Raw genomic sequence first — 21,685 nt, 5'->3', positions numbered from 1 at the left:
CGCCCTAAGTTTCTGTCTGGCAGCCTGTTGCACAGCTCTGGGACCAACAAAGCAGCGTTTTGACTGCCGTCTTAAATTCACACCTTGGCTTCGATAGAGTGTATTTTTCTTACGGAATTCGACCAGCAGCAGAGGGTCCTGTGGTGCAGATCTTTTCGAATGAGTCCTAAGGGCACTGCTAAAGCCTTTTCACTCTGCATCTAGTATATTCTGTTTGTAGAGCCTGTTTTTTGGTCGTTAGCAGTGCAGATTCGGATTCTCCCCGGTCAGGCTGAGTTTATGCTTCCCAGATAGCATCAGAAGTAATTAACTTTCAGAGCCAGGCTGACAGCAGGTGACACCTGTGCGCCTCTTTACTGAAAGTGGGAATTTAGCAGCCGTTTCAGCTGACGAGAAGCTGTGAGGGCAGCTCCATTCCTTTTCACTGCTGTTGCAGGGTTATCAGGAATATGAAACGATGGGAATCTTGTAGTTAAACTAAAGCAGAGTAACCTGTCAAGTGCTCCATGTCCTCCTTGTGGTGTAACTTTTCTGGAGAGTTGAGATCCCTGTAATGTTCTCTGTGCAGTGATATTACGGATTATTATGTAGAACTGTATGAGGTCTGGCAGTTATCTGTCCCTATTGCTGTAGTAATATGTGAGCATTTATAAGGCTTTCCTAATACTTGTTCTTTATTTGTGTTTTCCTGCATGCCTACTCTTAAGGGTATTTCTGATTTTGCTTTGTTTACATCCCTTACGTTTCTTCTGGTCGATATCACAGTTACCATCATGATATTTTATGTCAGGCTGTATTATTTACACAAGATCACTGCAAGTCACAAATGGCCAACAGATTGGCCCATCTTGGTAGAATTTGGAAGCATCTACACTTATATTGTGTTGGGGTTTTTTAGCAAGCCACTGTTGCTGCAAAATGGCCCAAGTGTGGAGAATGGAGATGGGGCATTTTGGTGCAGGATGCTGGCCTTCCTCATCCCTGCTCAGTTATGACTCAGTGCTGTGACTGCCACCAGTGGCTTGGAGTAGCAATTAAGCTGGTTCTGTAAGTGCTGAGTACCCAGCGGTGCTGCTGGAAGCTGAAAGCCTAATGGGGGGAATTAGGGCTTGTAGTTAATCTTGGTAGAAGATAGCTGGTATAGACCTCTTGGGCTTGTTAACTGAAGAAGCATTACAGAGCGACAGGAGATACACACGTGTGTATGTATAAATATGTAGCTTTGGTAACTAACATGATTTGAAGACACTCAGAAGGTTGATCTGTTTTCAGTGTTGGAAAGTTTTCCATTATAAAAGGTCCTGATTGGTTCCTTTTACTATGTTTAGATGTTGCATACTCTTTTTATATCAGAATTTGTAACGTGATGGATTTTTTAGGTTCAAGAAACAGTCAAGTTAGACTTTTCCTGTGTAATTTCTTGCGTTTGTTAGCTTTTAATTCAAATACTGTTATTAATAGATTTCTTTTTAGAATGTTTCCATGTTAAAGAGGATTTACGTGTCAAGAAGACAAAAAACATAATGCTAAATGCCAAGGTTTTGCTTTAAGCTTATCGTTATATACGTGGCACGTTTCTGTTTGGAGATTTAGCTCTTCATGCTTTCCACACACAAAACAAGCAAGTAAGAACCCAAGGTAGTAAACAAACACATTAAAAATAAATGGTACTTTGATTCCTCTGATCAAGGAGCTGAAACTCGCTGTGAAGATTTTACTGTTGTAAATAAGATCAGAACTCTGTTTAAACTGAACGCTTAGTAGTTAGCATTTTGTATGGCTATCTCAACATAGGATTTATGCATCCCCCAGTAGAAGCTGTGGTGTAGGTGCAGTTGAAGGAATTCAAACATGTTGTGGCTTTTGGGGACGTATATTGAGTATAACATGCTTGTCATTAGCCTTATTCACAGTGCACATATGCTTTACTCTCTCCTATCTGAAAAAATAAAAGCTCTTGACTTGGTTTTCTACAAATTGTTGTGGTATATTCCTTTCCTCTGCAGCCTTTTCCATTGTGCTGATAAGTTGTTTCTGGATTTCCTTTTCCACTGCACTTTCTTTCATTGAAATCCACTGAAATACCCCTCTTTCTCTGCCGACTTGGGATTATGGCACTTGTCTAGCAAGCACTTTGCCTGCATCTTTCTAGGCGTCAGGTGCTTTTGTCCTGTTTGCCCATGCTCTTCAATTAATCATGTTTTCTTTATACCTCTGATTATTTACACTTCCTTCACTTTCATCCTCGTTCCTTGTTGTTTCTGGAGTGTCTTGTTTTTGTCTCACTTTTTCACTGCTATAAAGGACTTTATTTCTTAATCCACTTCTCTCCTTCCAACTTCATCTGTGATTTCCCCAGACACGTGAATCCAAGTACCACATTTTTCTCTCCATCATTGAAAAGTTCAGCCTTTCACTCTCCTTGGCACCATTCAGATGTCTCTCTCTAGTTCTCACTCAGCAAGTTTGAAAGAGACCTCACAGTATTGTCTGCTTTCAGAAGTTTTTTATTAACTTGTTTGCAAGAGCTGTTGACTGCTCTGCTATTCTGTATGTCAGTCAGACCTGTGATCCAACTATTCTTATGAGAGTGACCTCTCTTTAAATCTTCATGTCCAAGCTATGTCTACACCCTACTCATTTTTTTTATCTGCCCAGCATTCTCTGTGCAGACCTTTTGTTCTCATCCCCAAGTGTATGTATCCCCTTTCCTGTTTCTACCTTGTTACTTTGGATCCCAGTTAAGATCCCTTCAAGCCAAAAGCCATCATAGCTCCATGCTGATTATTGCTGCAAGCATTATCTTTTCTATTTCTCTTTCCTTTCTGTTCCCTCACTATTCCCTTTTTGTTTAATCAGATATGAAGTTTGTCTCTTATTGGAAATCTTTCCTGACGTACCCTGCTGTGAATAATAACTGTGGGATTGCATGAACGTCCTGTTGCCTAGTCTGCAGTTTGTCTTTGGTTTCCCTACTGCTTGTTTATTTAAGTTTTAAACGGGCAGGTTTAGGATTTTGCCCCGTATTCTTTCCCTGATGCTCAGAGGGTACCGTATAAATCCATGAAAACATTTCATGGTTCATTTTTAAAAGACTTGATTTCTCTAATGCTACACTCTGCTTATGTTAACAGGCATTTGATAAGCTGAGCATTTGCAGAAGCTTAAAAAGGAGGGACAAAATAATGTGTTTGTTTCGTTGTACTGACAGGTGTTTTGTTCTGATGAGTCAGTGATAATCATTGAAATGGTGTCTGAACAGCAAGCAAGTTACTAAACATCTCTTAAATAGGATTTTACATTCTAAGTCTTTGCTATTTTTCAGAATGTTTTGGTGCTGCTGTGCAGGTGAGATGTCAGACTAGGGAAATACTGAGTAGAAGCAGTAACCATTAACTAATAATTGAAATTACTGCAGATAAAAATATCTTAAGCTCTTGTAGAAGTACTTTCAGCTCACACTGCTTGAACAGTTACAATTTTGTTACAAGTAAGAGACTTAAGCTGAGAGTTGAACTGTTTTCATAGTGTTTAAATCAAGTCTAGCCAGAGGAAGTTAAGTTTGTGTACTTCATCTTGCTAGGCACTTGTTTTCCCTTTTGAGACCTGGATATAGACCAGTTAGCACGTAGGCTAAAATACTGGGGTTTTGGTTTGTTTCTAATGCTTAAAGAAATTTTGGTGTAACAGAGAGTTAATGCTTTTATCAAAACCCTGGGAATTGAACTTTCAGTTCTGAAATACGGCTGCTTAGGGGAACGACGGGGCTGTCCTCTGAAGGCTGGCTGAGTACATGGAGCAGTTGCTGTTCTTTCTGAGATAAATGAGGATTTTGAGCTTTGAACCACCAAGGGAAGATTCTCCTCTCATTCTCGTAGGCAACCTTTGTTTCTTTTCTGAACTGCTGTCCATGAGTTGTTAGCTTAACTTAGGGACGGGGGGATATTTCATACTGTTTGAATATAACCTGGGAGTTTTTAGCTCCTTGAAAGTACTTTCTAAAACCGTCAACGTGCGCAGCGGCCTTGAAAAGTCACAGCACATGTGGAATCGCATGCTGGCACTGGCAGATGGCTGCATAAGCAGCATCCCTTCAAGGAAGCTCTTGAACAGGCACAATGTTCTTCGCGGGGCATTCACTGTTAGCAAAACACTTCTGCAACTCTCCGTGATGTAAACTTTCAGGAGTGTACAAAGCTACAAAACTGTATTGAGGATAGTTGTGCTAAAGTTGTTCTTAAAGTGTCTAATTTCCTGCAGAGAATTGAGACTTGGTTCCCATTTCCTTCTCTCAAGGCAAACCTCTGTCACCAGCTAACTCTCTCTATGAGCGAGTTCCGGAAAGCTCTCATTATTCCAGAATTACTGAAACACTCGAGGAAAGCAGCAAATGGAAAACTTGTTTTCAATAAAAGACGTTATAATACCCTTTGCGTTATTCTTTACCGAGTGTTTTTCTAAAGAATTGACCAAAAAACTCAGCGTTCTTTTGAAATGTAGGACAAAGCTGGTTAGTGCTAAGCCATGAGATAGCCGTCAGTTTGGTGTAGCTGCCTCATCTGATCAGAAGCCTTGTCATCTTTATTTCCAGCAGAGCTTTGGCTTTGTTAGAAGAGTCTGTGTGAGAGGGTCAGCAATCAACAGCCAGAGGGAAAGAAAGTGGTGCTGTTTTAAAGTCCTTGGAAAACAAAAGGAAGAAAAGAACCAACCATCCCCGGCTAAGAGATCGGAGTGCAGTGATGGAGATTTCCTTACTGAATGCTGCTTGCTTTGATTTGGAAGAGGGAGAAGTTGAAAATGATATCAAGAAATATTTAGTTAAGACAGACTTTGTAAAATCAGAGTCTAAGATCTTATTTTCTAAAATGTGTTGTCTACCTATACTGCCTTTAAAGAAAAGAGCTGACTGCTCTGTCTGAGTTAAAGTACCATTCTTGAGCAGAAGCTGATTCTGACAGCAAGGGAGAATGTCTTTATCCTTGAGCGTGATACTTGGTTATTGCAAGCTTCTCCATTCTTCTTGGCAGTTCTGTGGAAACAAGACTGGATTTAATCCTTTTTTGAAAAAAATATATGGAAACTTAAGCGTACTTAAGAATCCTTTATCTTATGCTTTAAAATCTTTGATTCATTTTAGAGTCTTTGACTTTACTTAGGAAGAGGGAGGGAGGATCGTGAGGCTTATCATTCATAGTGCAAAGCCAAAGAAATGGCTTCCCAAACATGTGCTTGTTGTTAAGCTCATGTACACGTGTTTGAGATTTCTCTGAGATTTCCCTTTTTTCTTCTTTTTCTCTTCCTACTTTTCAGTGTGGTTTAGAAATAAAAGAGAAAATTACAGTGAGCAGTTTTTATGGCAGTCTATCATACAGGCTTTGGGAAGGAAAAAAAAAAGAAACTACAAAGACATTGTGAGCAGTCTTAGGGTAGTCTCTGTTCCTCTATTTGTTTTCCTAACAGTTCTGTCTCTGCAGCTGTCTTATTGTGAAACATATACAAGTTGCCTGCCTTTCAGTGCAAGCATCTTGACAATGTGCTGCTCTCCTCTTTACTTTCACTTTCATATCTTCTTACATAGAAAGCATTTCAGTTTTGAAGCCATTTATTTAACACTTATATTATCTTTATTAACTTTTTTTTTCTGTGAGAGAGACTGTTGCTTAGTAAGCTCCTGAAATGTACGTTGTTATGGGATGGGGTTAATTTTTTCAGTATGGAAATAATACGAGTTGTGTGGGGAAAGAACAGGTGCAAGAAGTTACTGAGGTGTGATGGTGATTATGTAAGTTACAGTTTTCTGTCTGTGGCATACAGATGCACACTGAAGGCTTGACCATATATTCGTAAGTAAGAAAGCGTCTTAATAGCTTACAAGCTTTAGGTAATTTCACTTTGGGCATAGGAGAATATGGGGTCCAAATTTATTGAAGATTCTGGGTCTAAAGCAATCTTAAGCTGATATGGGTCATTGGGCCAGCTGTCCAGGCGAGTTGCATCTTTGGATATTGTCTCCTTAGTTGTCTGCATGGAAGGAAGGCATGCGGAAAGGAAGAAAACCTTAAAAAATGCAGCAGGCAAGATGATAGGATTTCTAGTATTTGTAATTTAGTGACCAAATAACTGTGTACTGTTAAAGCATTGTAAAATTTAAGACCTTCTCTCTGAATTTTCCAGGATCCAGAGAGGAATGGAGACTCCATTGGATGTTTTATCAAGAGCAGCCTCTCTAGTACATGCTGATGACGAGAAGCGTAAGTCTGAAACTTAGTTCTCTGTTTCCTGGGTCCAGATGTTTATGTTTGCACTGTGTATTAGCCTAGGAGTTGGCTTTGCTCATTTTTGCAGCTTTTTGAATCTGACATGTAGGAAGATGTCTTTAGAAGTCCTTAAAACATGGTCTTTCTCTAATGCAAAACCAATATAATGCATGTAAATTGCTTAGTATGCAAAACAGTAATTCCTATCACTTTAAAAATGTGTTTTCCCATCTATAGAAAGGTGCCCAACTTTTCCTGATTAGTTTTGCATTGTTAGAAGACAAAGAAATTGTAGTGGAGCTGCTGGCCAGCTAAGGAGAATTTGAGAACTCACACTCCTCAGTGTTTTCAGTTAGGCATATTCTCTTGTAGGAACACATAGCTGGGTGTGCATGGATGGATGGGCAAAGATTCCAGCTCATAAAAACTGTTAGAATTAGTAATGAGCATTTCATTTTCCTTTCAGCGCTAGTAAATGGTGAGCACAGGATGTTAGCTTGGTAAATGTCAGTTGCAGCAATGGAGTAACACGTTGCCAGTCTTATGGGTAGCATTTTAACTTCTCTTAGCATTCACATTGAATGTCTAAGGTGTGTTAGCCAGTGTCAGCAGAATGTTTTCATTTATGGCAAATTGCAGTTGTGCTTTTTAGAATGAAGTGTGAGTAATAGCTTTGTTTTTCAGTTTTTTCTGAGTAGTGTATATTTCTTGGCTATCAAGCTGAATAGATGCTAACTAGAAAAATGCTCTTCCGGCTTTTGAACTGCTTTTGTGTTCAGCTTCTGTGCATCATCTCCTCTTAAAATGAATTCCGCTTTTCTTTTTAATCTTTGCTCTTTTATTGTATGTACTTTTTTTTTGGAAAGTGAAAGCTTTTAATGTTTTATAAAAGAATTCATTACTACTGTTGCTTATCACCTTACTGAAGTACTTGCAGTAGTAAACAAACACTGCGTGTTTGAAGATGAAGTTCCATCATGTTTGTCCATTCAATATTCAAGATAACAGTAGCTCACTATTGAAGAAATTTGAGCAGTGGTGGTTTTATACTCCCATGAGCTCTTTTCTATTATTGTCTCTAAGTTTTATAATGAGTATTGCTGTTGTTCTTTCATGTTCGCTTCTCTGCTAGATAAGGACTGAATTTGTACTGATCCTATTACAGTGGGATGATTTAGTTTAATGCTACAGATGTTGATTGTAAAATGAATAGCAGTGAAAGTCCTCAAGGAAATTTCCCTGATTTTGGCTTGAGAAATTTCTCTTGTAAGCTAACTTGCTTATAAAGAGAGGACAAAAGCTTGGCCTGTTTTCCTTTGACTACTTATTTTTACTACATAAAATTAGAGGCACTACTTTTGGAGTAGTCCTTGCATATTTTTAGTATGCATTATCAATTTTCTTAAGTTTGAGGTGCAGTTTTGTTGTTGTTGCCTACTGTCTAAATTCTCTAGTTTGAATTTGATTTTGAGTTCCATGGGGTAGGAATGTTGGGCTGGATTTAGAGAATCCAGAGGAAGTCTGATTCAGTGCAACTTGCATGTGAGGAAGCTGGTGTGTGTCTGGTTCTAATTTACATTCCTTTAGTTTTACTACTTCGACTTAATTAGATTTATACCACTCTGCAACTTCTGGCTTAGATCGTCTCTGAGTTTGTCCTGTTGCTGTGCACACAGCTCTGTGCACCAATCGTGCTATTGTATGAAGAGCTGCTAGAAGGAAGAAATGGTAGCCCAGGCCAGTAGCTGAACTTTTTTTTGTTTGTTGACCTGTGGAAGTTGTACCAGCAAGTGTTGCTCACATTGTGTTGCAGAATGGATAGTAAGAGGCTGAAGTTAGTCTTAGGCCTGAATTAGGCAGACATCCTTGAGCTTTCCAGTGAAGTGCCTGGCATTCCCCCCTGCAGTTTTAGCACCGGTTCTTCTCTATATCTGTATATCCCATATTGAATTCTACGTAGTTGTTAATATCCCAGTCACAATGCAGAGTGGTAAAAACATTAATGTCTTACCCAGAGTCTTTTACTTTTGTGCTGGAACAGAAGTTTGTCTACAGGACAATTCCTGATGTCCTTTATACGTTTTGTGTTTGAAATTTTTTTGTTGTTTTGAATGGAGACAAAACGACTGAAGCGATGGCTTTCCTGACATGAGGATGTTCTGAAGAGATGAGTGGTTAGGTTCCAGTGGATCAGTAAATCTTCACGTAAACATGCTTATGGTCACCTAAGGTAAAAAATAAGATTTGCAAAGAGCTAATTTGTCACTTGAAGACTTGTCACTAATCACTGAACTGACAGAGGAGGAGGGAAAGGATGTAGGAAGTGAGTGCTGTTTATGAGCAGCTGTTCCAAGGTAGGTAATGTGCAACTCTTCATCCATAAGTGGCATTTGTAAGGTGTTGCTGCTTGGTGCTTTTTTCCCCCCCTAAGCTTTGTTCAGTGGGCTTTATATGAAGTGAACATCTGTAAGGCCTGTGTATGCATTATGTCTTTTTAATGTTATCAGAGCTAGAAACCTGACCAAATGTTGATTTCTGTAGAGATGCAAAAGTCAAGTTTACTATGAGATTTTTGATGCTGCTCTTCTGTTCTTTCCCTAAACCACACTTACTGGAATTGTATTGATCTTTCATATCTTCAGTACTTACAGTGGCTAATTTGAGAAGACCACAGTTTCAGATGGTAATATTTTAGTAACTCATTACTGGTAATGCAGTTTTCCATAACTCCTGTAACTGTGCAGATGTTCAAACATTGTGAAGTGTTATTTTGTATTTATCTTGTGTAAAAATAAGGATTTTGAGAATTGGTCTTTCAATTATAAAAAGTGATATAAAAGCATAATGTTGTTATTGAGGAAAAAATATTGAAAGAAGAAGCTGATGAGAGCTTGCACACATAGTACGCATTGCAAACACTGAGTATCTGTCCTGTGATATGTTGTTTATACCTCCTTCCAATGAGCAATTCCAGTTCATGAATATGGGAATGGAGGAGAGAAAAAATGTGCTGTTTCTTACCCTCCCAGGATAGCATAATGAAAAGTCTGGTTTTGGAAACAGAAGACAATATACTTCCACAAGGAAATGAAAGATTTGGGAACAGCTCATAAATGGCACAAGAATGTTCAGGGTAATAGCTTTGCATTCTAGTGCATTGTACTGATTCCATAATAACTGAGTCTTCGTTTACATTTTGAAACCCTGCAGTAGAGGACTACATTTAAAAGAAAGATGATCTTTGATCAAGCTGTTCTTGAACATGTGGAGGAGTTGCATGTGATATCCTTTCTCTACATGTAAGCCTGGAATTGCTATTCTGCGCTTCTTGCCTGTGATGACTGTTATTCTTTGGCAGTAGTTCCTTTTATCTGGCTTAGTTTAATCAATTTCAAATAATTAAGCTAGACTGTATAGTTGGTATGTCTAATACAGAAAAATTATTGTGCTTTAAAATCCCAGCCCTAATCTATTTTGCAGTGAAGAGATGGATAATTTTTATGAATTAAAGCCTGTTCTTATGGTCAGAGCTTATCTGCTGTGTTTAGCAAAACAGAAACTTAAGCTTTCCGAAGGAAAATCTGATTCCTAAGCAGTAATATTTATGTTTGTAATCCCTCAGCAGCTATTGAAGGTGTTAAAACTGGATTTGTCAGTTAGTCATTTATTTAATCAATGATGGGGAAAGAAGGAGTCCTGTTAGTTTTGGAGCAGAATTTGTGGCATAACTCATCTGTTAGTACTGAAAGGAAGAGAAGTATGGAAGTGTGATGTTTCTGTTTGGTAGCAGTGTGATGGAAAAACATATGTGGTTCGATCATTGAAATGCAGCCTGAGTCATCTGTTGGTGCTGCATGAATACCAAAAGCCTTAAATAATGAAATGCTGTGAGTAATGACATGTGTAGTATTATGCTTTTAGATTTATGAACCATATAAACTAGGAAAATATTAATATTTCTGCGTTTTTAAGTATCAGTTCATCTTTTTTTCTTTCTTTTTTTTCTTTTTTTTTTTTCCCCCATAAAGCACTCAAATGGCTGAATTCCTGACCTTCTGCTCTTTGTTTTCCAAAAACACTTCATAGCTGACCTTAATATGTTCAGAGAGGAGCTTTCTGTGAAATGATATCAGGGCCATCTCATCATCCTTAGGATTTATTTGAAATTAGGAGTGTTAGAAGGGAAAACTTATTCCTTGATGTGCTTCCCTCCCACCCCCATACTCTTATCTCCACAAAACTTCACCCTTTATTCTCCCTCAAAGTTTATTGTAGCAAGGAAATAAAGAATGAGTAGCACTACGTTTTCAACTTGTTAAATAGGCTGGAAAATGGGACTGTTGTCTGCCTGGCGCCTAGATGTGTTTTAATAGCAGTAGAACACCATTAGCATACTCAGTGGAGTGATGGTAATGCCTTCAGGAACAAAGTGTCTAAATATGTATTTTTAAAATTAATTTTAAAACATTTTGAAGATGTTATCTGGGTACAGTTGATAAAGATGCTGTAGCATCCTTCAGCATAGCAGATGTTTTCTGAGCCAGCGTGGCTTGGGCACAAACCAGCTGCTCCGAGTTCCGCGCCGTGTCAGCCAGACAATAAGTCTTTTCTTCCTGAGTCCCTTCTACCTAATTGGTGATACAATGTTTGCAGTGATTGGTGGCATTACCTCCGAGGAAATTTTGTTTGCTGAAATGCTATCTCTTTAAATGTTGTTTGGCACAGAGAGGGAAAAGAATCTTCTTACTAGAATGGAATTTGTCATCAGATACCAACCACTGCTCTGAAAACTGCAGCTGAGTGAATACCGTATTGTTAAGCATGATAGCACATACACAAGCATGTGGAACTTGTCAATGCACATGCTTCTAAATGATTGTAGTCTCTGAAACAGGATATCTGGGACTTTGTGCTCTTTTGGTTTGGTCTATTCTACAGAACTAAATATTTGTTACTGTCTGAGCTTGGGGGAAAAATATGGGGAAAATTATTCAGTCATTGTGGGTTTGTTCTGTTTTTTATGGTGGGTGATTGGGAATATGCAAATGGGGGATTTTTTACAGCTAGGCAGAATATACTAGCTTGTGAAAACCTGGCCATTTTTATGTAGTAGATGGTTTTATTTCATTAAAAAACTAACCAAGTTCTTCCTCAGCTAGGAGTGCTGCAGGCTGACTCGTGAAATGCAGGGTGCTTTCCCAGGATCTTCTTTCCACATCTGTAAGAACACAGAGAATCAGGGCGTGCTTGGACACATGCTGTGTCACACATGAAAAGCTAGTGCACTCTCATTTAGGGCAGAATTAGAGAGAAAATACGTTGGATTTGGGCTATTTTCTGTTGTCTGTCCTTTCTCTTGATTGTGTTTGTAGTTACTGCAACCTCTTATCCTTTGAGTCTGAAAAGGTAAGAAGTAGGAACGCTTCACAGCTTCCTGGCTGGCCCTTGCCAATAGGCATGCTGTCCCTCCGTTGATCAGGTTCTATCCACCAGATGCCATACACTCTGGAATGACTCTTACCCATTTTCCAGATGGCAAAGCAGGACTTTTTGGGCAAGAGAATGTCTTTGGTGCAGTGTAACAGTTCTTCATTTTGTTTACACAAGTAGGCAAATAAGGAAGTACATTTTGCTGGAAGCAAATTAAAAGCCTGTGTTTAAGAAAGGAGGATTCAGAAAGCACTATGTTCATTTTTGATTTAATGACCTTATGCTGAATCAAAGGATGACTTTATTTAAATACATTGGTTTTATACACAAAATATGTTAGTATTACCGTTGTGAAGTTGATTTCTTTACAGGGACTGTGGTGTTAAAATTGAGGTCGCTGACTCCTTTTTCTGTTCTGCAGTCTTCAGTGAAATGATTGTAATGTGTTTGGAGTCCTGTTGTAAACAGATATAGATCCAGGTTCTTAATGAGCATATGTTTGGTATTTTCTCTTCCCTTGCTGATAACCTGGGCTTTATTTATGGTTTGCCATTGAGATTCTGACTTGAATGATGTGGGATCTGAATGTGGGTTTTCCCAGTCCCATATGAGCGTCCTAGTTAATGGCTAATGAAATGAAAGGAGAATAGAGCCAGTTATCCAGTGGGATATTTTACTAATTCATTTCTTTTGTTGTGATTAGAAAACAAAAAATGATATTTTGCTTCGGACTACAGAGAATGTATTTCTCCCCAAGAAGCAAACCCCCAAATGATTTACTTATAAATGTCCCTCTTTTGCTGTCGAACCAAAAATGAACTTACTTGGGTAATTTTTATGACAAATCTTTAATGTAGTTACAAACAGTGCCACTACAGAAATGTCTGTCATCCATAAGCCTGAAAGGAGAAATGATTGTTACTTAGCAAGTTGTGAAGTGATTTATTACCCTTTGTTGTTGGTTTTGTTTTTACTTCTGCTCCAATTTTAAACTTAATTTAAAACTCATTAATTAAAATCTGTCTCAAAAAAATCCTTAACTTATTACAAAGCATTCTTGTCCATCTGCTTCAACAATATTGTGTCTGATGATAATACCTTGATAATACAGGAATTAAATTTGCTTTGCATGTATTTATTGTTTTCTAAGAGAAATTCTAAAGGGTAGCTGGACAGAAAGGCTTTTGTTTGTTCTTGTGTTCCCATTTTAAAATTGATTCATTTTATCCCATGCAGCAGGCTTAATTTTCCTGTAACTGTGGCAGTAGTGACGGCTTTTATTTTCTGGGTTATGCCTCTTTTGTCTGTTTGGTTCATGTGGGAACATCCGTGTATTAAGCTATAGCTTACTATGATAAATCTCTGGCCTTTATTTGCGTTCCTTAGAACCAGGATATATCTGGCTCATAACAGCAAAAGAGCAACAGTTCATCTTTGGCTCCATCTGTCTCCTCTCTTATGTATATATTTTTAAATCCTAATGTCCCTCATACTGAATTTACCTCCTAATTGTGGTATAAATGGAGAACCTCTTTCAGTAGTTGTTGCCCTTAGAATTATCTTGTCAGTAGACAACGTCATTCCAATAGTGGTCTGTATTTCAAATAGTTAAAATTCAGCGGTGTTGGCCTTCTGATTGAAATCCATGGGCTTACTGTGCAAGGGCCTCAGTCTTTGAGTCAGTTTCAGAACACGTTTTGCATAATACTGGCACTACACAGATTGTTTCGTTATGCCATACTACTATTCTTATATACCAAAATTGTGAGCTCTACTATTAGAAGTAAAGTTGAATAGTTAATTAGATTTAAAAATGTTGTATTAACATCTATAGTAGTCCTTAAGAAAGTTGTTTTGAATTGATGAAATAAGAAAAAAACTTAAGAATGTCAATTAATTCATGGTTTGAATTTGAAAGAAAGTAATGGATATTTTGCTTTTTCAGTGTAAAGAAAATTTACAAATTTTTAATCTATCCTTTTAATAAAAATCTACTTTTTTCTTTTTAAAGTAGGCAGTTATTTAATCTTGATCGAAACCTCTGAGCTATCTGCTTCTTCCTGGCTATGGTACTTGGTAGACTTCCATCTAGTGTAACAGCAATAACTGCTTACATTAATGTCTCTTCAGCTGCCTTAATCTGTTGGACTGAGCTTCTCATGACTTTCAACAGATGTTTTGCCTTTAAAGGTCAGTTTAACTTTCTGAACAGACCAGCTCCTTGCTTCCCAGAGCATGCCAACATAGTTAAGAATTGGAATGTAGTTTGACATCAGGAATGAAATTTCATGAATTTCTTTTTAACTTCTTTAGTTACTCACCCAAATGTCACGTGATAACCCCTTTTATAGTAACTACTGAGTGTATTTCAAAAGGAAAATAGTGTCAGGAGAAGAAGAGTCTATGAATGATTAGAACAAGTTGTTACAGAGTTTTAAGGCAGAATCTTTCAGGTTGAAAGTATCAAAGCATGGTTGTGCTGGGTATTGAGAAGTATACATAATTAAATTCCCATCTAAAATGTACGCTGTGCTTCTTTATGTATGATACTAAAAAAAGTAATAATAATAAAAAAAGCCCCAAAGCAACAACAACAAAAAACACACACAGAAAACCAGCTAATTAATGGTATCTTCTTGAAAGTGGAAGTGGCAAGAAGTTGGCCACAGAAGATCACAGAAAGGAATGAAGTTAAAGTAAGCTATAAGCTCTCAGCAGGGAGAGCATAAAATAAACTGTTAGCTTTTAAAATCAGAAACAATTGTATCCTAATATATTTTTAGGGAGAGTCCTAATTTGCTTCTCTATTGGAATAAGAGATGTTTTACTAGATGAGAGCTGTGCATCCTGTGACCAGCAGAAATCTGCAGCAGGTATTGAAAGGAAGTTGTTTCTCAGCCATGGACAGTTACTTGTTGGCTCACACCTGTCAGTTCAGCCTGCCTCACGTAACTGTGATGGAATGTAATATGGGTGTTGAATCTGTGTTGGGATTCCTGAAAGTATTTTGTGACTTTATTTCATGGATTGGCTGTGGATTGTGGGAAAGAATATGCAGCAGATTTACATATGTGAATTATTACTGTGCTTATTATGGTGCTCAGTAACATAACTTTTTACTCTGTGATGTAACTCACAACATCATTTGGCATACATGCACATATTTTGTCAATCTGCTGTATGAAAATTCCATTATTTTACCACTACTAATAAAATAATTTTTATTAATAATCATGCACAATATTGGGTTCTCAGCCAGCAGCTTTGCTGGAAAGTTCCAAGAATTTTCCTGCATTCAGGAGAGGTAAAACTTATGTTTCTTGCACGTAATTCTCCCTTAAAGTCTTAACATCTTGATTTCTGTAGGTAGAGGAGCACCGAACAAATTGCTTTGTCCACTCAATAACCACAGTGCCATGTTGAAGTAATAACTTGGATCTTATTTAGTTGTCTTTATTCTCACGTGCCTTCAGTGTAAATCTTCTTACCTAGCCTTATTTTTTTACTGGTAATCTGTTTATTTTTGCATCCATATGTCTGCTGGATCTTTTGATATTTTGTTTTTCCTTCTCAAAATACATTGTTAGTGGTGGTATGTGCTGTTCCACTGACCTTAATGCAAAAACATTAATGCTGCTGTTTTTAGTCATGCCATGATGTTAATTGTAGTGAGAGATTATGACAGTAGAAAATGTAGGTTTTCACTGCTGCTTTTGGCTGTTCACTCCTAGCAATGTGATGGTGTTCAAATGTGTGCACTTACATTCTCCTTAACTATTTCTTTCAGCTGTTAACAACAGCAGTGTACTTTTGTTTCTGATAGCGCTCGAGCCTTTCTAAGTAACTTTCCAGACAGGATTGGTGTGTGTGCTTGCTGCCTTGCAGTGCTGTATCTTTAAGGAAATTCTGAGAGCATGGGTCCAGAATGGAGTGAAAGTTGCAAGCCAGAATAAACTTTTAAGGAGTGTCAGAGGTGAACTTCCTGGTAGAGCAGAGTAACGGTCACTCAGGTGATCTCTAGCAGGATGTAACATTTGTGGCACCTTCCTGTGCTAGTTTTTGGTGGTTATGAGAAGCCAGAAAGTGATGTGCCAGCAAGATATGAGGTGGTAGACATTGGGCTGCAGTGGTGAACCTCTCTGTAATAAATGTAAGTGCAGAGGTAGAATCATATGCACTCATGTGAGATCAAGTTTTCCAGCGGTGCTGGTAAGATTTCAAAGATTGCAAATGTTCTTCTTCAGACCTTTCCTTATAATTTTTCTAACCATTATTTTATGAAAAGAAGTGGCAGATACAGGAGCTTTAGGAAGGCTGTATGTTAATCTTTTTCTTATTTTTCTTCTTCCTTAAATTTGTTATAGTGTGATCTTGACCTTTCAAAATTTAATTGGTTTTCTCTTCGTACTCTGTACTTACATTTCTGGGAGAAGAATTTTGCTTTGAGCTGTTTTATTTCTTACTTTTTTTTTTTTTAAGTAGGTGCTTAAAAGCAAACATATGAAAGAAAATAGTCACACATGTGCATTCATTTAAAACAAAAGATGAAACAGCAAAACAGGCTTCTTGTTTATGACCCACAAACAGCTTTTACAGAGTACTTGTCTATGTATAAATGGGACAGTCAGCTGTGCGTGTGCATTCAGACTGAGACTGTGAAAAATTAATAGTTGAAACCTTGTATTTAGGGCCAACTGGCAGCTGTTTTAAAATTAGAATTGTTGCAAATACAGAAGAATGAATCAATATTGATAAATGGTTTATAGCAGTTTAGATCCCGAAAGGATGGATGGATACGCACACGCACACACACAATCACCAAAAGATACCTCAGGATCACAAGCTGCTGATAACCTTGTGTCCTGGCAGCTGCAGAAGGCAGCCACGTGTTAAAGGTTGCACGCATTTGGGTAATTTTTGCATAATTCTCCACATGAGGTTTGCACATGTGAGAGCTGCATTCATTCCTAATCCATACAATTGTTTTATGCCCTCCAGAACATGCAAATGAGTTCTGGTGTTTGCGATAAGTGTGTCTCTCTGAGACTCTCTCAAGTCTTTCTTTGCATTTGCTTTTTACCTGCCATTGTGGAGACAGTATTGTTCAGTAGTTCTTTGGTTTGTGCACACTGGCAATAGATTGCAGGCTGAAAAGGAACGCACAACTCATTGTTGGAATTAAGTTCATGGGCTGACTATTTAATTAAATGTTCATTGTGAACTGGTGTCCTCATGCTTTTGGTGTTAATGTGAGGAAATGCGCTTAATACCGTTTGTAAAATAACAGATTAATTTAATTCTGAGAAATTGCATTGAAATTACTTGTACTAATGCAGTGAAATATTTTAAATATTAGATGTTTTTAGCCAGTAATTAAATAATATGCCAGTCTTCTGTTTGCTTTTTTTATTTGTTTATTTATTTTGTTTAAGTGTGAGTTTTTTCAGCCTTTTGCTGAAATAGCAAGAATTAATTTGAAGATACTTGGCTTCAGTATATGCCCAGAAAAGTGGAACAAAGAGGTTTGGGCTGTCAGCTTTAATTGAAAGATACCTCACTACAATATGAGATTTGCTCTTTTGAAGGTGCATTGCTAACAGTGAGAGATGTTGTGAGAACTGTAGTAAAATAGGGGTGGAGAAATTAGGAGATAGGTTGCCCTGCATTAGTACATGTTTAGCACAATTTCTTTGCAGTGGTGTGAATTTCCGAGGGGCTGCTTTTGCCTTTGCCTTCCTACTTCTCAGTACAGTGCTTCTTTCTCACTGTGAGGTCCAGTTCCTGCTGAGCCCAGAAATCTGCAGGAGCTGAGTGCCTGAGGGTGAGGCTCAGTAGATGAGCTGAGCCTTACCTTTGGAAGGAGGTGAACGGATCGTACCTCCCTACTTCCCCAATTTTCTGATGCACTGCCTTGCACCTGGGCCAGTTAGGCTCTTTTCCCCATGTGGGTCAGAGATGTTTGCCTGTCACTGACTGGCAGACACGCTACTGAGGAGCCTTCTATAATTCAGTCTCTGAAGTGGGAGGCATCCCTGCCTATAGCAGGGAGTTGGAACTAGATGATGATCTGAAAGGTCCCTTCCGATTCAAACCATTCTATGAAATCAAATCACTGTTTCTGTGCAGCATGTCATTTTCTTCTGACTCCTCTCCACTATGCACATTGGGTATGCTAAAGCAGAATTCTCCACGACTGCAAAGGAATCAGAATTTATTTAAACAGTCAGGTACTGATTTCATAGCCCTTTACAGTTTGTTTGTCCTGTGTTGTATCAGCTTGGAAACTAACACAAAGGCCGACCTTAGTGGAACTGTTACAAACCTTTATGATGACCAAATAGTATCAGTTCAGAGTTTATTCTTACAATTAACACACACTGCATCAGTATACAACCATTCAAGTTGATTCAAGTCTTTGTAGAGTTTACTGCAGCTCAACCAAATAAGTTAAAGAACAGGCTTTTTAATAGGAATGTGTGTATTGGTGGGAACATGTCAGGCTGTGAAGGCAGGAACTTGATGTTTCTATTAATTTTGCATGTGGTTCTTTCACTTGGGAGGTCCCACTGTCATCTACTGACATTCTGCAATTCCAGATGTTTATCTGGAATCACTGTCTTGCTGAGTTTATGGTAAGTGATATTACCCAAGTTTTTGCCATAACATCCAAAGGTGCAGAATTTATTTTGATTGTTATGCAGTACAATTCATTGAATTGTGTCACTCTTTTTTGATAGTCATTTTTTATTCTAAATGTAACAAATTATCAAATATGTAATAATCTCTAATAGTCCCCAGATACCATTCTTTATATTTAATCTCAAGACAACTGCTGTGCTGGCTGGTATGGCTGATTGGTTTCCTTGGGATTGTATCCTCTGCACTCATTCCTGATAAAAATTCTATCTTCTAGCAGGCAAAGAAAACTTTAATCGAGTAGGCTTTAAATCCAAGATGGTTATCCTGTCTAGTAGTATTACAACTTGTGTAATACTGACACTCAAATGTAATGTGATGGCTTTCTTTGGTGTTAGTCCAACTGGAGAGAAATTTCAGTCAGCATAAATAGTTCAGTAGCTTCTGAAGTCATAGAAGCTTTCAGTTTTCAGTAAGTGTGTAGAAAACAGTAAGAGAAAGTACTGTGTAAAAGGAAACTGTCACTACCTATTAGTAAATAATGAGATTAGTGACTGCAGTGCAAGTAGAGTGTAGTTTATTAGTCTGTAAAAATTGTGCTAAACTTATGAAATTCATGTTCCATGTATACGTTTTGTGTTCAGAGAAAAACAGGCGAGTGTAAAGAAGGTAGGTGGCTCTTCTGAGATCAATTTTCTTAGAAGCATAGGATGTAATAGAAATAAAAGTCACACGGCCTTTTTTGACAGGGAGTAATGTATGTGTTGTTTTATGCAGGCAGCTCAGTTGCTCTGCTGTGGTATTTATGATGCTCATTTAATTGTTGTGTATCTGTTCCAATCTAACAAAATATTAGGACCTATTTGCTTTGGAGTTGGGAAGGATTATTCATTTAAGGAAATTCACAGGCACAGCTTCAGCACCTGTTTACATTCTTCAGGCCACCCCAGCAAGGTACTTTTTCCGAAGGAAATGATGGGTACACATGGAGAGCTGTGTTGGTATGGATATGTGATATAATTCTGATGGTATGTTTTCCTTTGTAGCTGGACTCTGCTGATAAGTTCATAAAGTGTATTTTGATCATCTGTACTGCAGATTTTTTTTCTTACCAAGACTGTGATATTTGCAATACTTGTTTCCATGAACAGTATTGTGAAATTCTATTCAATGTAATTTATGTGGATATGAAGTCCTTATTTTGAGTAGCTTCTGTGTATTTGGAGGAGTCAGTCATATTCTAATTTAAATGCAGAGAAGATCTGAAAGAAGTCTTTCTCAGACCAGAGCTAAACTGTGTTTTCTTAGTTAAAGTTAAGAATTAGATTGTACTCACCTGGATGCATTAAGGTTTGCAAGAAGAATCTAAATGTGTCAGATGATGTGCAATTCAACCAGTTACCCAAGGGCTGTCCACAGCAACGTTACAGTTAATGCAATGCTAGGCTTGCAAATTAGGACTTACAGGCAAGAGTTAAGCTGCCTTCACTCCCTTTTATGAAAGCAGCTGACTGCAGAGGGTAAATGCATGCTGCATGTGCTTGTGAGAATATCAGGTCTTCTCTCTCGTGGTCCCTGGAAGAATCTGAGATCCACCAGCATTCTTTCTATGAACGTCTACCATCTTGCGGTTTCTTTTTAGATGTTTTGTTCTGCCTTGATCTGAAAAAATAGGAAGACAGAACCATATTTATTTGTCTTTTTTTAATGACTGAATTAACTAGTGAGAAGGCATTCCCTCTGTAGAATAGGAATCTTGATAGAATTTATGTCCTGGATCATCCACAATTAAAGTTTTTGCAGAAGGTGGTTGCAGGATGAGCACAGTTCAGAGGAAGGAAAAGGAGGTGGGTATTCTACAAGAAATGTATAGGGCCAGGATTCTTTTAATCAAGATTCTCTACTGGCTGTCTGTCCTGTGACTTTTCATATACATTGTCAGTAAATTAGCAGGTCAGACAGGTTCTGCCTGAAAAGAATACACAGACCAAGAATTCTTTTATTTTTAATTACTGGAGTGGATGAAAGCAAGGTGTGGTCTTTGGCCCAATGTAGAGTCAGGAATTGACTAGCTTCTGTGCCTCCAGGTAAATCTCATCTTCCTGCCTTGATTTCTCCAGCTGTGATATAGGTGTGATACTTGCCTGAGGAGGAAACTGAATGTATTCCTGTTTGCTAGGTTCCTAAGAGACAGAAATTGCTATGCACATAGTATTTCTATTTTAGAAAATTAAGCTTCTTAAATAAACATTTTAATAAGAACACTGATCACATGGCTTCAGTTTGGCTGAGTTTAGTTCTTCTCTTTGTGAAAAATAACTGGAAAACTTCCTCTTACGATGTCTGCTGCAAGTATTTCCAAATGATAATTTCTTCAGTTTTGTGTTATGAGATTCCTAAATATCTGACTTCAGAGAAAGCTCAAGGTAGTAAACCTGTCCTGTGACAGAAGTTATCTAAAAGATGAAGGGCATTTGATGAATAAGACACATAAGAAAAAAGTTTAAAAACAATGCAGATGAATAAATACTCTTTAAAATGTTCTGCTCTAAATATTTTAGCGCTTGAGGATTGACCTTCAAAAATTTTCAAATGAAAAGTTTTCACAACTTTCTAGTTTTGAGCTGTTGGACTCTGAGATAGAATTTCCAAGATTGTTTATTCTTCAGAATTAAAAGCTTAAAAGGTAAAAAAATAAATTGTGTGTAACTTCTCCAGATACCCTTGGGAGAAATGGAGCTTTAGGAAAAACAGAAGTATTGCAAAACTTTGCAACATTATGGAGTTGCAACATAAAGAACATGGGGGAAAAGGGGCAAGGTCACTGCTAAGTTCTGATCTTCCAGGACCAGTCTCTCCTATTTCATTTACTTTAAGAGGTCTGTGATCATTGTTGGAAATATAAAACATAAATACTGTTGCAGACACATCAGGATTTTGTTGTGTTGACTCCAGCACTGTTGTATCTCTGCCATATTTAATTTTTCTTGAGACATATATTAAATATTTGGAAATGCTTTCTGTTCTGGGCTCTATCCTTAGGTTTCAGCGCCGTGGGTTTAAATAGTTAGTTATGCATCCACATATCTTGTGATTTGCATTTCATGTGACTGCAAGTGTGAACAAGAGTGTGTGATATCACCTTAGAGGAGAACGGTTTAACTGCTTTCTCCAGCTGTAGAGAAGCTCTCTCGCCCTGCCCTAAAGGTTGTTTGGTAAGTGCATGCTGTCAATTAGTCTTGGCAAAGCAACATACAAGCCGATGAAAACGTGTTGGGAGTTGAAGTTTGGGCTGATTATGCATTTGAGCAGAGGAAAGCTGAACCACAGTTCGTACAGAGATTTTTATTTTGCTTTTTTTT

At 37.9% G+C, this 21,685-nt stretch overlaps 1 protein-coding gene across 1 annotated transcript in view; it reads left to right on the top strand.

The window, feature by feature from the left end:
• Nucleotides 1-6,160: 6,160 nt before the first annotated feature.
• VGLL4 (vestigial like family member 4) overlaps nt 6,161-21,685 on the top strand; it is a 72,803-nt gene continuing 57,278 nt past the window's right edge. The window contains exon 1 of the mRNA XM_031555528.1: nt 6,161-6,251. Within this exon, the coding sequence (XP_031411388.1) occupies nt 6,188-6,251 (64 nt within the window). The 5' untranslated portion in view covers nt 6,161-6,187. The remainder of the gene's footprint in view (nt 6,252-21,685) is intronic.

The sequence above is a fragment of the Meleagris gallopavo genome, chromosome 14, assembly GCF_000146605.3.
Source record: "Meleagris gallopavo isolate NT-WF06-2002-E0010 breed Aviagen turkey brand Nicholas breeding stock chromosome 14, Turkey_5.1, whole genome shotgun sequence".
Classification (NCBI taxonomy): Eukaryota; Metazoa; Chordata; class Aves; order Galliformes; family Phasianidae; genus Meleagris; species Meleagris gallopavo.
This window is presented reverse-complemented; position numbering and strand designations above follow the sequence as displayed.